Below are 16,161 nucleotides of genomic sequence, written 5' to 3'. Positions count from 1 at the left end.
GCAGCCAGCGGTCCCATAGAGGCACCAACGTCGCTTGGACCAAGGGCACCATGTTCAGTAGCGCAGAAGGTGGTTCTGGTAGAAAGTGACACCAGATTATGAGCGTCATTCAGGTCCACAGAACTTTATATTCTGAAAATTAAATAAGAGCCCGGCATTTATTCTTCCCTCTGGGGTTTCCATATGCTGGTGGCGCTATTCTGACCCTGCAGCCGCGCTTCTATCCGCCTTCACGCTTTGTTAAGAACTACGTGTGTACTAACCCCTTTCCTCCATGTGTATTCCTGTGTTTCTGCTCTCTTATATTGATGTATTGATGTTGTGTTCTCTTTTTGTGCTTGTCCTGGATACAGTAAGCAGGAGAGGTAGGAAGTTCTTGTGTTCTTCTGTCTTGTCCGTGTAGTAATCTCTCAGTATGAAACTACTGGTACAATAGAAAGAACAGGCCGTGGGGCATAATGTAACATGTAGACCACAAAACATGAGCGATCCGGGTATGAGCATAGCCACAGATCTGCTTCACTTGTCTTTTTTGCATGACTACAAAACTAAGTGGTATCCAAAAAGTTGGCGATCTGTATAAAAACATTTACAAACATAAGTCCTGATTACTGGATTCCCTAATCTCTGCTCACCCTTGTGTCATGCCAAAAATCTGGACCACAGACATAGGCCAGGTTTATGATCCTTCCGGTGCATAATGTGATATTGTCATTGCTGGAGAACGAGTCAGAATGTGTTTGCGCCTATATTTTCCATTTTATGTATTTTGCCTCATTACTTTACAGGAAAAGAACCAACTCTCCGTCTAATAAAGAGGATCAGGCACCAGGGGTCAAAGAATCTCTTCTGGGCCATTCATCGGATCCGGTGGAGCTAAGGCGTCTCAACTACCAGACCCCAGGTACAGGTCGCCTTCTGTGTTTTCCAGATATTTCATTCAACTTTCCCATCATCATCTCCGGTTGTGAGGGCTCTGAACTCTACAATCCTGCGTACTTTGACTCTTTCTGTGCAGTGTATGTAGCTCCAAGTATTGTAGCAATGAACAACCACTTCTAGTATTATGGACAGTGCAACAAGCCCCCAGCGTCCCGGTGCAGAGGGTGCACTGAGCCCCCAGCGTCCCGGTGCAGAGAATGTACTGAGCCCCCAGCGTTCCGGTGCAGAGGGTGCACTGAGCCCCCAGCGTCCCGGTGCAGAGGGTGCACTGAGCCCCCAGCGTCCCGGTGCAGAGGATGTACTGAGCCCCCAGCGTCCCGGTGCAGAGGGTGCACTGAGCCCCCAGCATCCCGGTGCAGAGGGTGCACTGAGCCCCCAGCGTCCCGGTGCAGAGGGTGCACTGAGCCCCCAGCGTCCCGGTGCAGAGGGTGCACTGAGCCCCCAGCGTCCTGGTGCAGAGGGTGCACTGAGGTCCTAGCGTCCCGGTGCAGAGGGTGCACTGAGGTCCTAGCGTCCCGGTGCAGAGGGTGCACTGAGCCCCCAGTATCCCGGTGCAGAGGTGCACTGAGTCCCCAGCGTCCAAGTTCAGAGGGCGCACCGAGCCCCAGAATCCTAGTACAGAAGGGTACACCATGTCCTGATACAGAGGTACCCTGAGCCCCCAGCATCCCAGTACTGACAGGGCACCATGTCCCAAGTATGCCAGTATAGAGGGGGGCCCTGAGCCCCCAGGGACCTGGTACAGACAGTGCACCACGTATAATTACCCTTTACAGACAGTAACCTGCATAGCTGAAGTTTCATGACAAGGCAGCAAAGGGCAACCTGTCAGACATCCCCTTCCCCATGTGACCGCAGTGGAGATGACCCTGTCACAGTCAGGATGGTCAGAGACCCTTAGCCCCGTGTTGGCCGCCCCTCTAACTCCATTCTGTTCTTTGCCGCTTTTGTTTTCCTTGCAGGTTCCAGTGTCCCCAGTTATCCGAATATCTCAAGTTAGTTTGACAAGTTACCGTAACCATCTAGAGAAGTTCTCACCCCCCTAATCATTGCTGGCTCTCGCTTCCTTGCACATATTCTTCACCCCATGTCATTTCCTCCGCCGGGCACCATCTTTGTCTGCTCTCTATCTGGGATTTTGCTCCTGGTGAGCGCATTATCTGTGGGGGAAGACGTAGAGTAGTCATATGATTAGGAGAGGTCTTAGAGCAGGTCCGCTAATTGTAACGACTTGGTATCCCCGTCCTCACTTCTTTCTGGCTCAATTCCTTGATGCAAAGGGAGAACAGACTCTTACCCCAATTCTTATCCACAAACCTTATTAAAGTTTCAAGTTTTACGGTTTTAACCCTGTAAAGTTGCTCTACCTGTTCCCTCCATCTTCCTTGGGACTGGTTATCATTGATGTCCTCGCTCTGTCATCCATCTCACATTGACACATCCAGGCATCGCTGTCCGTCTCCGTCACTGCATCTCATGAGTCTGTGGTGTGGATCTCCTCGGCTGCAGCGCATGCCCGCATTCAGACACATAACGCCGCTTCTTCCAGGGGGTTGCAGCATGCTGCGTGTCTACAGCGCTGTCTGTCTCCTTAGTCATGCGGATAACATGATGCAGTGTCACTCATGTTGCTTTGTATGATCTTAGGTATGAGGGACCATCCCCCCATCTCCATCAATGACCTCGCTGAGCACATAGACCGTCTGAAGGCCAACGATGGACTCAAGTTCTCGCAGGAATATGAGGTGAGAGAGGCATTTCTGTCCACTGTATGTCGGTAGACAGTCTCAGAGATTACATTTCTTCATTCCGTCTTCACTATCTTTCTCTTCTAGTCCATTGACCCCGGTCAGCAGTTCACATGGGAGAACTCTAACCTAGAAGTGAACAAACCAAAGAATCGCTATGCAAATGTAATAGCATACGACCACTCCCGGGTCATCCTGACCTCAGTGGATGGTAAGAGACATCCCAGAAGTCACTAGTCCTAGTCAGTCCTTGCACCTCTAATGTCTTATTCCTTCTTTCCCAGGAGTCCCTGGCAGTGATTACATCAATGCCAACTACATCGATGGCTACAGAAAACAAAATGCCTACATCGCCACACAAGGCCCATTACCCGAGACCTTGAGCGACTTCTGGCGCATGGTGTGGGAGCAGAGGACGTCCACCATCGTCATGATGACTCGTCTAGAGGAAAAGTCCAGGGTAAGACGTCACACCCGCGGACCGATCTAGAATCACGGAAACCCGAGACACTAATTATTCCTGCTAATAAGAAGTAAATCAGAAGAACATCTACAACCACTAGCAGATTTATTACTTCCGGCCTTGTGTTGTAACGTAACATGTAAATGGACCTGGATAGGGTTATGTCCAGGAACCTATCACCTACTTCAGGGACATGTATTGCCAGTAGAGAGGCGCAAGCCGATCCCTAACAGAAACATTGGTTCCGCTCATCTCTTAGTAAGAGATGTCACCGGCCACTGGTGAGACAATGACCCCTCTTATTCACAAACTTTTGAAATCCAGAAAATTCAGAACTATAAAGTGTTTAAAGATGTAGACCCTTCCTTGTAGAGATGTTTTACAACCTCATGTTACCTGCCCCACAGGTAAAGTGTGACCAGTACTGGCCGAGCCGTGGCACCGAGACGTACGGAATGATCCAAGTCACCCTAGTGGACACAGTAGAACTTGCCACATACACAGTGAGGACGTTTGCCCTCTATAAGGTGAGTATTAGCCTACAAAGCATCCAGGGTAACAGATTGTAGCCATCCCTTCCCCGAGGCCTCGCTCACCCTCCTCCCAGGAGAGAGATAAGACTGCACAATGCGGTAGAAGGTAGACAAGCAAATTAAGAGTGTAATGTTTTAATTTAATTTTCAATTATAATATAATTTTACGGTGCGCTGAGCTTAATGAGAGAAACAATGAATGCTGATAGTAATGGAGAGAGAAACTTTTTTTTCTGATACATATCGCCTCTGCATTTAGTGCACTGCAGGTCCTGTGACGCCAATGCAGGACCAACCGACTACCATCATGAAGGCTTCCCAAATATAATATAGAAGTACTAAGTCCCTGATCTGTACAAAGAAACTGACTGATAACAGTGATTAATAGAGTGTTTTCCAAGCTTTTTGGGCACAGCTGTCTTCCCAGTCCATCTAGTGACTTGTTATTGTCTAGGACAATGTATATCTGAGGATCTTCCCTGATTTTATACCTATAGTAACTAATGGGACAACATGTAATAAGCCTCTATCTCGACCCTACAGAATGGATCCTGTGAAAAACGAGAAATCCGCCAGTTCCAGTTCATGGCGTGGCCAGACCATGGGGTCCCGGAGTACCCGACACCCATCCTGGCCTTCTTACGAAGAGTGAAAGCCTGCAACCCCACAGACGCCGGCCCTATGGTTGTTCACTGCAGGTAAAGGAAAGAGAGAAGTTCTAGTAATTCTCCACTTAGTGGGTTGATCTCTAGTGTAATGCACACGGAAGAGGGTCCTGATGTGAACTAGAAAGCCAATGCCGAGTCCGATCTCAGCGCAGGATGTTTGCAGGATATAGAGACGAGCGCTCCCCGCATCTGTCCTATAACATGCACTTTATTTTACTAACACTTCAGGTTCCCTATTTTACAAACATTTCCATCTTCTCTTATTTCTGGTTAACACAAATTCTCCAAAAATACCTCCATGAATATATGTCGCCATATATCTACCTTTGCTTGGGCAGTGTCTGCGCTTCAGTAGGACGGATCACATATTATTGGAGGTTTGTACACAGTCTGACCCTCTATTCTCCCGGCAGTGCTGGTGTGGGCCGGACGGGATGTTTCATAGACATTGACGCCATGCTCGAGAGAGTAAAGCTGGAGAAGTCTGTGGACATCTATGGGCACGTGACCTGCATGCGCTCCCAGCGAAACTACATGGTGCAGACGGAGGACCAGTACATCTTCATCCACGAGGCTTTACTAGAGGCAGTGATGTGCGGAAACACGGAAGTGCCGGCACGCAGCCTGTATGCACATATCCAGAAACTGTCTCAGGTCCCTCCGGGAGAGAGCGTCACCTCCATGGAGCTAGAGTTCAAGGTAACGAGCAGAGTGCTCCGAGGAAGACCACCACATAACCAGGGGATCGGAGCTGCTTCTGTGCAGGAAGCAGAGATATTGGCCTACATGTACTAAGGGCCTTGCGCCAGTTTTCTGTCGGTTCTTTTCAGTGCAAACTGCTTGCACATGTGTCGCAAGCAACCGTTTTGTGATGCGGCTGCACCAGGTATCATGTGGCACATAATTCTGCACTCAAGGGGGCATACAGTGCTCAGTCGGACCGTGCGCCACATTTATCATGCAAAGTCCGACAGAATTGTGTCACACGCCCCATGTTAAAGGTGCACAAAAAAAAAATTGGTGCGCTCTGTCGGGCGCCAGATCCATGAAGAACGTGCACCAGAAATCCTGAATCTGGCCCCTTGTACTATTCACAGGACACTGCATAGTACACACTGCACTGCTCTTAGTAAACGTGCCCCATTATCCGCATGTCATGACCTGTCATTTGTCATCTATTGTCTTTCTGTTTAATTTTTGTGGATTTTTTTTTCCCTAAAGCTTTTGGCCAACTCCAAGGCTCACACCTCCCGCTTTATCAGTGCCAACCTACCATGCAACAAGTTCAAGAATCGGCTAGTGAATATCATGCCATACGAGATAAGTCGTGTGTGTCTTCAGCCCATACGCGGAGTGGAAGGGTCGGATTATATTAACGCCAGTTTCATAGACGGATACAGGTAATATTCCTCCGCAGGGCTGGTTCTCTTGATCCGGGCATAATGGGCGCAGCTGGCGGCTCTGCTGGACATACGCTGCTTCTCATCCTCATCTGCTATTTCTGGACAATGTTTTGCAGGCAGCAGAAAGGGTACATTGCCACTCAGGGACCCCTGGCAGAGACCACCGAGGACTTCTGGCGCATGCTTTGGGAACATAATTCTACCATTGTGGTGATGCTGACGAAGCTGCGGGAAATGGGCCGGGTAAGGAAAAGCTCTAATAGACCCAAAGTAAAGGCGAGTCTGTAGTGAATATGTAATGGACGGTGCTGCGCCTCCCTCGTCTGTGACCCATGAAGGCTTTCCCTGCCCAGGTCCCTCTTCCATTGTAATATTCCCCATCCATAGACGTGTGTTTTCCTCTCTACAGGAGAAGTGTCATCAGTACTGGCCGGCAGAGCGCTCTGCCCGCTACCAGTATTTTGTTGTGGACCCCATGGCTGAATATAACATGCCCCAGTACATCCTCCGCGAGTTCAAAGTGACAGATGCGAGGGTGAGGCTCCGGATTATTGTCACTCACTACTACGAGCCATGTATACACTTACCTCCGTGTTCTGACTGGTCCCTTCTTCTTCTCCTCAGGATGGACAGTCTCGGACAATCAGGCAGTTCCAGTTCACAGATTGGCCCGAGCAAGGAGTGCCAAAAACAGGAGAAGGCTTCATCGACTTCATTGGACAAGTGCATAAGACCAAGGAGCAGTTTGGACAGGACGGACCCATCACAGTCCACTGCAGGTAGGTTCTATGTGCAGGATACGTGGGATGTATTATGGCTTCTCCACCTAGAGATGATCGTGTCCGGATCTACCACGGGACGCCGGGGGGGGGGATTCTAAGACCAGTGTAAAATCCCCCCATTATATCAGTTGTACAAGAGGAGCAGACAATCTCCTCCATACGGTGTTATGTACCCTGAATCCTTACCCTGCTGTCTCCTGTGTCAGTGCTGGCGTGGGCCGGACCGGAGTCTTCATCACTCTCAGCATTGTCCTGGAGCGGATGAGGTATGAAGGAGTGGTAGACATGTTCCAGACTGTGAAGACTCTAAGAACACAGCGACCGGCCATGGTACAGACAGAGGTGAGTGTAGCCCTGTCTACATATCTAGCAGCTTCACACCACAGCTACATGGCGCCGCTCGCTGTACATTCACTATAGTCATTCAATAGATGGAGGCAAAATCTTATCTTCATTTCATTAAAAAAAAAATTTTACATGTTACTATTTTTGAAAACCCGTCTGAACAATATTCATCACATTAATGTTCACGCCTCCTGTTCAGTAGAGATCACTTCTCAGCAGTTATCACACAAGTTACAGACATCATAGGCTCCACCACTCACCGTAGGTCACGTCTCTCCTCCCTGAACAAATCAGATCGTGGCATAGAAAAACTTTTCTGTAGGCATCAATGAACATCTCCCATCGGGTTTGTCCTATGTTCTGTAGTATCACTGGGTTTCCTAGAGTTACCCATAATCACTGCTCCAATTCTGTAAGTATCTTATACTGAAATGTGAAAACGGAGTGGTCCTGGTCAGATCCCAGGCATCGAGCACAGGGCAGGAGATGGCAGGTATCTTCCATTACACATCGGTTAGTTATCACAGAAAACCAGCCGTGATGCGCAGAGCGAGGTGTGACGCTAGTGTCCGTATAACATAGCCGCCACTCATGATGTTTCTCTGCTTTACCTCTCACCAGGACCAGTACCAGCTGTGCTACAGAGCCGCGTTGGAGTACCTAGGCAGCTTTGACCACTATGCAACATAACTACCGCTTACCCACCGGCCCGAGCTGGGAGCCATCCGCGTCCAGGGACTGTGGCATCGGACACGTCAGACCCTCTGCCCGAGCCCTCCTCTCTGGGCGCTGTTCCCACCTCACCTGATAATGCAAAAGCTTTTTTTTTTGCAAGACTTGCTTGGGATTTCAGCACAATTCATTCCTTGTTCCCTTCCATACAGGTCTTGCTTCTCTGGCCCCTATCTAATGGCACAAAGGAAAAAAACAAAAAAAGAAATTATTTACAATTAACATTTTGTTTTTCTATTATTTTTAATCACTTTTTTTTTTTAAGTATTTTTTCCTTTTTTTTTAATGTGGGAACGCTAAAAATTTTAATTTCGTTATTACTATAATTTTTTTTATTGTTCTTTATAAAATACTGATAAAAACGCTAAAAGGGGAAACGGATTCCTTAAAGTGTCATTCCGACTGCGGGACCCTGTGTGCCGAGCTCCCGGAGACTATTACTGTAGCACATTGTACTTATTTACCGGGCAGAAGAGCTTGCACTCAACAGACAGCACAAGGAGACATTGAAGAATTCGGCAGATTATCCCAAAATGAAGATATCGCTTGGGGTGAGCGGTTGTGTTGGACCTGTGTACTTGATGTCTCTCATCTCATGTGACGTGTGACCGCGCAGGAGCCGGCGCAGAACTGCAGCGCATCATCACCGACTTTAGCACAAGGGTTGGACGACGAGGGACCAAGCTGAAAAACAACATTGCCCAGTTCTTTCTATTTTTACATGACATATTCTTACCTTTTTTTGTTTTTTTGGTTCTTCTTTTTGTTTCTTTTTTGCAGCCAGCGTCCATTGGGGGGGGGCGCGACTCGCCTGGTGCGAGAGACGGTTTTCGCGGTGTGGTTGGTAACCTAGAGATGGATGAATAAAACACTATATATTTGCTCAGAGATGTAGGATGAAGACTTGAAGGATATATTTTTCTTTTAACAAGTTATATTAGTTTTAGGCAAAATAATAATAATAATTAAAAAAAAACAAAAAAAAACTTCTTTTCGGATCGGTGCCGCTACATAACGATTCCTTCCTGTCTAGAAAACGATAACATTTTTTTCTTATAAAATGCAGCGTTTCGGACCTTCCACTAAACATCCCGGGAAAACACAAAAAAAAAATTTGAAAAACCTGCGTCTTTCTGATGGTAGGAGGTGGTGGAGGACCCTGGAGATTGTGGGGAGCGATGGGAACGCTGTCTATCTAATGTTGGATAAGGAAACCATTTTTACCTTGTGTATACATTAGTGCTGTTAGGAGTTTGCTCCGTTGTATACAGTATGTTTTCTATTTGTTAATAAAAATGAGAAAAAAAAAAAGCTATATTAAAAAAAAAATACAACATAAATCTCGACGTCTACTGATCGCAGCAGCAGCTTTGCCGAAGAAAAGGAAAAAAAAAATATCTCAATGTCAATAAATTTGAACAATCGGGTTTCATATAAAATTTTGTGATACGTGTTTGGTGTCGGAGGGAACTGTGAGCGGCTGCGAAGGTTCAGCCGACCTCCTGAAGATGCAACCAATCAGAGGAGAGGGGAGGGGCAACAGTCACCAATAACTATAACCCGTATGGAGTGAGGGCTCATAGACACGTCCATACAGACCCAGCCGCACACATGCAGAGTCCTTACAGTACAGGTAGTCCCCTACTTAAGAACACCTGACGTGCAGACGACCCCTGTGACCTCTGGTGACCTCTCTGGATGTTACTATAGTCCCAGGCTGCAATGATGAGCTGTAAGGTGTCTGTAATGAAGCTTTATTGATAATCCTTGGTCCCATTACAGCAAAAAAAATGTAAAATCCAATTGTCACTGGGGGAAAATTTTTTTTTTTTTCCGGAGCTACAATTATAAAATATACAGTTCCGACTTACATACGGATTCAACTTAAGGACAAACCCAAGGAACCTATCTTGTACGTAACATGGGGACTGCCTGTATATCAAAATACGATGCAAGAGCTTCTCGGACCTCAGCGCCGGTGCTGTAATAGTCCATATAGTTCTGGCATCTATATAGCAGACGAGAAGTTATTGCATTGCATCTTGATACAATGTAAGGACGGTACATGTGCAGCCTGTGGGGCCTGACCGACATACAGGTCTGTATCCACGGACGGCACAAGATCATGTGAATGAGCCCTGAGAAGGAGATCCCTCATATCCCACTTGCTGCATAATAACTTCTGTCCACATTGGAGCCCGTACTGCCCCGTTGTCCTGTGAGACGTTCATTAAAGGAATTTTCCAGGCAAAAACTACTAATGACCCGTCCACAGTAATCGAATATACTATCAATGACAATATTGAATGATAATAAAATGAGAAATAACTATAAATCCCTGCAGATTCTAGGAGTCATACAGCAGCCAACACACACAGACATAACCAGCAATATAGAAGGGACTTCCTCCTGTCCTGCACCCACCCTCCTCCGGAGTCATATTCGAGTCGGAGTCGAGTTCACACGTTCAGTTTTTCACATGCAGTTTCAAAAGCCAAAAGCAGGTGTGAAAGATAATGAGAACATAGGAGAGAAGCTGCTGCTCCTGCACATGAAAAACTGAATGTCTGAACACACGCTTAGGGTGCAGTCACACGTACAGGTAGGGCTGCGTTTCCCAAAGCACCGCTAGTGCATGGCGGCTTCTCATTTGCCTTTCCAGTTAACTGCATGCGATAGGTAAGCAATTGCACATGAGATCGGGCCGAGGCACAAGCCACCATGTGCTAGTATTGCGTTGGGAAATGCAGGGCTACTTGTACCTTTGAACGCACCTGTAAAGGGATATTCCTCCCACAAAGACAAGATTCTTAAATATATGCAGGATAACAAAATAACACATTCTCTAATTCACTGTTATTAGCAAAAATCCAGCATTTCACAGATATAAGTCCAACCTGTCTCTATCAGTCCTGGTGTACACAATTTCGGTGATCTGACCGCAAATCTTCTGATTATGGTCAGACGGGGCACATTTATCTGATGAATAGCTTCTCTTATCTGCACACTGCAGTGCTCTCTGTCTCCTGCCCCTCCCCCCTGCATTACAAGACCAGATCAGATACAGGCACTTCCTGCCGGCAAGCAGTGTGCATAGACTTACGCTACAAGCTACAGACATAATAAGGTCTTTATATCAGGGGAAGGAAGCATGTAGCAGTGCTGACAGTGTATGTTACAGGTGAGTTAGCAGGCTGTCATTGTGTTTTATATCCATCTCATGGCTCACATCATCTCTTATCGCTGATCTGTCTCATCTCTCTCTTTCAATGTGTCAGATAATAGTGAATGTTCAGAAGGTAAATGAAAGTGTAGATAAACCCTGTACCCTGATAATCTAAGCACATTATCAGCACACAGCATCTCATAGCACAGAGGAATCATGAAGTGTCTGCTCAGAGAGTCCCCGCTCACACTCTGGAATCTTACACTGATCATCACTGAGTGATAGGAGCTAAAACAGCAATAACACTGAGTAATATTGTAAAGTAAGGGGTTAAATATGATCTTTATTGTGTAAACATCACTAGGGGATTATAATTTGAGAACTTTCTTTCATGGGTGAACTCCTTTAATCTTCCTAGAAAATCTTTTCACAGTCATCCATTTAGAAAACTGATGTACAAGATAAATGTCCCTAATGATCCCCCAGAGATGTCTCAGAGATCCCCTATTGGCCCAAAACCTTTGTGGCACTTCCACCCCTGCAGCTTAGGAGTTCTGCGGCCCTGATGCTGCGGTCACGCGAGGCGTTTGCCATGCACTTTTCATGTTACTTTGTGTTTGGGAGTGAAAGCAGCTGCGGAAATATTAAGATTCCCAGCAATGGAGAAAACACCATCCAAACGCAAAGTAACATGAAAAATGCACCGCAAAAGCCACGGGCGACCGCACCCCAAATATGGCATATAGAGAGTTAAGGATTTCAGTGCTTTTGTGACATTTTATGTGAAAGTTTAGTGAAGTACATTGTAAAATGTTGCAATAAAAGTCACAAAACCCCAATGCAACAATGTCTGCGATAAACTTACACCAAAACCTGGAGAAATGTCCCCCGTTGTGCGTCATCTTATGACAAAGAATAAGATCCTTCTGTAACTATACACAAGACGACCTTCCCTTCCATCATTACCATTCTCCTGTATGTAGAGACAAGTCCCACAGGCCGGAGCCGCTCCAGTTGGTGCGCTGGATGGAGGCTCTTGTCCCTCCGCTGCCTTTGTCATGTAAGTTACTTGTAGTATCTGTACGACCTGATTAGCAACTTCTTCACATCACCTTGTAACTACCCGGAAGAGAAGAGCTCAGGCCTCTGATCCCCCCAGTCATATACTGACCCCACACGTCCCTGGATACATGGCTTCCTCTCCAAAGTGTCACACGTAGAATTGTACTTTACTGTATCCATAAAAATGTGTAATCAGTGTCTTACAGGATGGGTGAAGAGCAGTAGATGGGTGATGAGCAGTAGATGGGTGGGGGTGACACCCGGGTGATGAGCAGTAGATGGGCGATGAGTAGTAGATGGGTGAAGAGCAGTAGTTGGGCGATGAGTAGTAGATGGGCGATGAGCAGTAGATGGGTGATGAGTAGTAGATGGGTGGGGGTGGCACCCGGGTGATGAGCAGTAGATGGGCGATGAGTAGTAGATGGGCGATGAGCAGTAGATAGGCGATGAGCAGTAGATGGGTGATGAGTAGTAGATGGGTGGGGGTGGCACCCGGGTGATGAGCAGTAGATGGGTGATGAGTAGTAGATGGGTGGGGGTGGCACCCGGGTGATGAGCAGTAGATGGGCGATGAGTAGTAGATGGGCGATGAGCAGTAGATAGGCGATGAGCAGTAGATGGGTGATGAGCAGTAGATGGGTGATGAGCAGTAGATGGGTGATGAGCAGTAGATGGGCGATGAGTAGTAGATGGGTGATGAGTAGTAGATGGACGATGAGCAGTAGATGGGTGATGAGCAGTAGATGGGTGATGAGCAGTAGATGGGTGATGAGCAGTAGATGGGCGATGAGTAGTAGATGGGTGATGAGTAGTAGATGGACGATGAGCAGTAGATGGGCGATGAGCAGTAGATGGGCGATGAGCAGTAGATGGGCGATGAGTAGTAGATGGACGATGAGCAGTAGATGGGCGATGAGCAGTAGATGGGCGATGAGCAGTAGATGGGTGATGAGCAGTAGATGGGCGATGAGTAGTAGATGGGCGATGAGCAGTAGATAGGCGATGAGCAGTAGATGGGTGATGAGCAGTAGATGGGCGATGAGCAGTAGATGGGCGATGAGTAGTAGATGGGCGATGAGCAGTAGATGGGCGATGAGCAGTAGATGGGCGATGAGCAGTAGATGGGCGATGAGTAGTAGATGGGCGATGAGCAGTAGATGGGCGATGAGCAGTAGATGGGCGATGAGTAGTAGATGGGTGATGAGCAGTAGATGGGCGATGAGCAGTAGATAGGCGATGAGCAGTAGATGGGTGATGAGAAGTAGATGGGCGATGAGCAGTAGATGGGCGATGAGCAGTAGATAGGCGATGAGCAGTAGATGGGTGATGAGCAGTAGATGGGCGATGAGCAGTAGATGGGCGATGAGCAGTAGATAGGCGATGAGCAGTAGATGGGTGATGAGCAGTAGATAGGCGATGAGCAGTAGATGGGTGATGAGAAGTAGATGGGCGATGAGTAGTAGATGGGCGATGAGCAGTAGATAGGCGATGAGCAGTAGATGGGTGATGAGCAGTAGATGGGCGATGAGCAGTAGATGGGCGATGAGTAGTAGATGGGCGATGAGTAGTAGATGGGCGATGAGCAGTAGATGGGCGATGAGCAGTAGATGGGCGATGAGTAGTAGATGGGCGATGAGTAGTAGATGGGCGATGAGCAGTAGATGGGCGATGAGCAGTAGATGGGCGATGAGTAGTAGATGGGTGATGAGCAGTAGATGGGCGATGAGCAGTAGATAGGCGATGAGCAGTAGATGGGTGATGAGAAGTAGATGGGCGATGAGCAGTAGATGGGCGATGAGCAGTAGATGGGTGATGAGTAGTAGATGGGTGATGAGTAGTAGATGGGTGATGAGTAGTAGATGGGCGATGAGTACTAGATGGGCGATGAGTACTAGATGGGTGATGAGTAGTAGATGGGCGATGAGTAGTAGATGGGCGATGAGCAGTAGATGGGCGATGAGTAGTAGATGGGTGAAGAGCAGTAGATGGGCGATGAGTAGTAGATGGGTGAAGAGCAGTAGTTGGGCGATGAGTAGTAGATGGGTGATGAGCAGTAGATGGGTGGGGGTGGCACCCGGGTGATGAGCAGTAGATGGGCGATGAGTAGTAGATGGGTGAAGAGCAGTAGTTGGGCGATGAGTAGTAGATGGGTGATGAGCAGTAGATGGGCGATGAGCAGTAGATGGGCGATGAGCAGTAGTTGGGCGATGAGCAGTAGTTGGGCGATGAGTAGTAGATGGGTGATGAGCAGTAGATGGGTGATGAGTAGTAGATGGGTGGGGGTGGCACCCGGGTGATGAGCAGTAGATGGGCGATGAGTAGTAGATGGGCGATGAGCAGTAGTTGGGCGATGAGTAGTAGATGGGCGATGAGCAGTAGATGGGCGATGAGCAGTAGTTGGGCGATGAGCAGTAGATGGGTGATGAGCAGTAGATGGGTGATGAGTAGTAGATGGGTGGGGGTGGCACCCGGGTGATGAGCAGTAGATGGGCGATGAGTAGTAGATGGGCGATGAGCAGTAGTTGGGCGATGAGTAGTAGATGGGCGATGAGCAGTAGTTGGGCGATGAGTAGTAGATGGGCGATGAGCAGTAGATGGGCGATGAGCAGTAGATGGGCGATGAGAAGTAGATGGGTGATGAGCAGTAGATGGGTGAAGAGCAGTAGATGGGTGATGAGCAGTAGATGGGTGATGAGCAGTAGATGGGCGATGAGCAGTAGATGGGCGATGAGCAGTAGATGGGCGATGAGCAGTAGATGGGCGATGAGCAGTAGATGGGCGATGAGCAGTAGATGGGCGATGAGCAGTAGATGGGCGATGAGCAGTAGATGGGCGATGAGCAGTAGATGGGCGATGAGTAGTAGATGGGCGATGAGCAGTAGATGGGCGATGAGCAGTAGATGGGCGATGAGCAGTAGTTGGGCGATGAGCAGTAGTTGGGCGATGAGCAGTAGATGGGCGATGAGCAGTAGATGGGCGATGAGCAGTAGATGGGCGATGAGAAGTAGATGGGCGATGAGCAGTAGATGGGCGATGAGCAGTAGATGGGCGATGAGCAGTAGATGGGCGATGAGTAGTAGATGGGCGATGAGTAGTAGATGGGCGATGAGTAGTAGATGGGCGATGAGCAGTAGATGGGTGAAGAGCAGTAGATGGGTGATGAGCAGTAGATGGGTGATGAGCAGTAGATGGGTGATGAGCAGTAGATGGGTGATGAGCAGTAGATGGGTGATGAGCAGTAGATGGGTGATGAGCAGTAGATGGGTGATGAGCAGTAGATGGGTGAAGAGCAGTAGATGGGTGATGAGCAGTAGATGGGCGATGAGCAGTAGATGGGCGATGAGCAGTAGATGGGTGAAGAGCAGTAGATGGGTGAAGAGCAGTAGATGGGTGATGAGCAGTAGATGGGTGAAGAGCAGTAGATGGGCGATGAGCAGTAGATGGGCGATGAGCAGTAGATGGGCGATGAGCAGTAGTTGGGCGATGAGCAGTAGATGGGCGATGAGTAGTAGATGGGTGATGAGCAGTAGATGGGTGGGGGTGACACCCAGGTGATGAGCAGTAGATGGGCGATGAGTAGTAGATGGGCGATGAGCAGTAGATGGGCGATGAGCAGTAGATGGGTGATGAGCAGTAGTTGGGCGATGAGTAGTAGATGGGTGATGAGCAGTAGTTGGGCGATGAGCAGTAGTTGGGCGATGAGTAGTAGATGGGTGATGAGCAGTAGATGGGTGATGAGCAGGAGATGGGTGATGAGCAGGAGATGGGCGATGAGCAGTAGATGGGCGATGAGCAGTAGATGGGTGATGAGCAGTAGATGGGTGATGAGCAGTAGATGGGTGATGAGCAGTAGATGGGTAGGGGTGACACTCGGGTGATGAGCAGTAGATGGGCGATGAGCAGTAGATGGGTGATGAGCAGTAGTTGGGTGATGAGTAGTAGATGGGTGGGGTTGGCACCCGGGTGATGAGCAGTAGATGGGCGATGAGTAGTAGATGGGTGAAGAGCAGTAGATGGGTGAAGAGCAGTAGATGGGTGATGAGCAGTAGATGGGTGGGGGTGGCACCCGGGTGATGAGCAGTAGATGGGCGATGAGTAGTAGATGGGTGAAGAGCAGTAGATGGGTGAAGAGCAGTAGATGGGTGAAGAGCAGTAGATGGGTGATGAGTAGCAGATGGGCGATGAGCAGTAGATGGGTGATGAGCAGTAGTTGGCCGATGAGCAGTAGATGGGCGATGAGCAGTAGATGGGCGATGAGCAGTAGATGGGTGGGGGTGACACCCGGGTGATGAGCAGTAGATGGGCGATGAGCAGTAG

At 48.3% G+C, this 16,161-nt stretch overlaps 1 protein-coding gene across 13 annotated transcripts in view; it reads left to right on the top strand.

Annotated features, from left to right (window-relative positions):
* The window catches only part of PTPRF (protein tyrosine phosphatase receptor type F), a 697,698-nt gene extending 688,735 nt beyond the window's left edge, over nucleotides 1–8,963 (top strand). For 9 of the 13 annotated variants that reach the window (XM_072128566.1, XM_072128569.1, XM_072128565.1 and 6 more), the window contains 14 exons: nucleotides 789–904; nucleotides 1,905–1,937; nucleotides 2,590–2,687; nucleotides 2,778–2,901; nucleotides 2,975–3,150; nucleotides 3,561–3,680; nucleotides 4,230–4,384; nucleotides 4,768–5,053; nucleotides 5,576–5,754; nucleotides 5,874–6,000; nucleotides 6,167–6,292; nucleotides 6,382–6,536; nucleotides 6,746–6,881; nucleotides 7,506–8,963. In XM_072128566.1, coding sequence (XP_071984667.1) covers nucleotides 789–904; nucleotides 1,905–1,937; nucleotides 2,590–2,687; nucleotides 2,778–2,901; nucleotides 2,975–3,150; nucleotides 3,561–3,680; nucleotides 4,230–4,384; nucleotides 4,768–5,053; nucleotides 5,576–5,754; nucleotides 5,874–6,000; nucleotides 6,167–6,292; nucleotides 6,382–6,536; nucleotides 6,746–6,881; nucleotides 7,506–7,574 — 1,900 coding nt within the window. In that variant the 3' untranslated portion in view covers nucleotides 7,575–8,963. The remainder of the gene's footprint in view (nucleotides 1–788; nucleotides 905–1,904; nucleotides 1,938–2,589; nucleotides 2,688–2,777; nucleotides 2,902–2,974; nucleotides 3,151–3,560; nucleotides 3,681–4,229; nucleotides 4,385–4,767; nucleotides 5,054–5,575; nucleotides 5,755–5,873; nucleotides 6,001–6,166; nucleotides 6,293–6,381; nucleotides 6,537–6,745; nucleotides 6,882–7,505) is intronic. The other 4 variants (XM_072128577.1, XM_072128573.1, XM_072128572.1 and 1 more) reach the window with 1 other exon arrangement.
* The last annotated feature ends 7,198 nt before the right edge of the window (nucleotides 8,964–16,161 follow it).

This window comes from Engystomops pustulosus, chromosome 10 (genome assembly GCF_040894005.1).
Source record: "Engystomops pustulosus chromosome 10, aEngPut4.maternal, whole genome shotgun sequence".
NCBI classification, from domain to species: Eukaryota; Metazoa; Chordata; class Amphibia; order Anura; family Leptodactylidae; genus Engystomops; species Engystomops pustulosus.
Note: the sequence above shows the minus strand (reverse complement) of the source record. Positions and strands in the feature narration are given on the sequence as shown.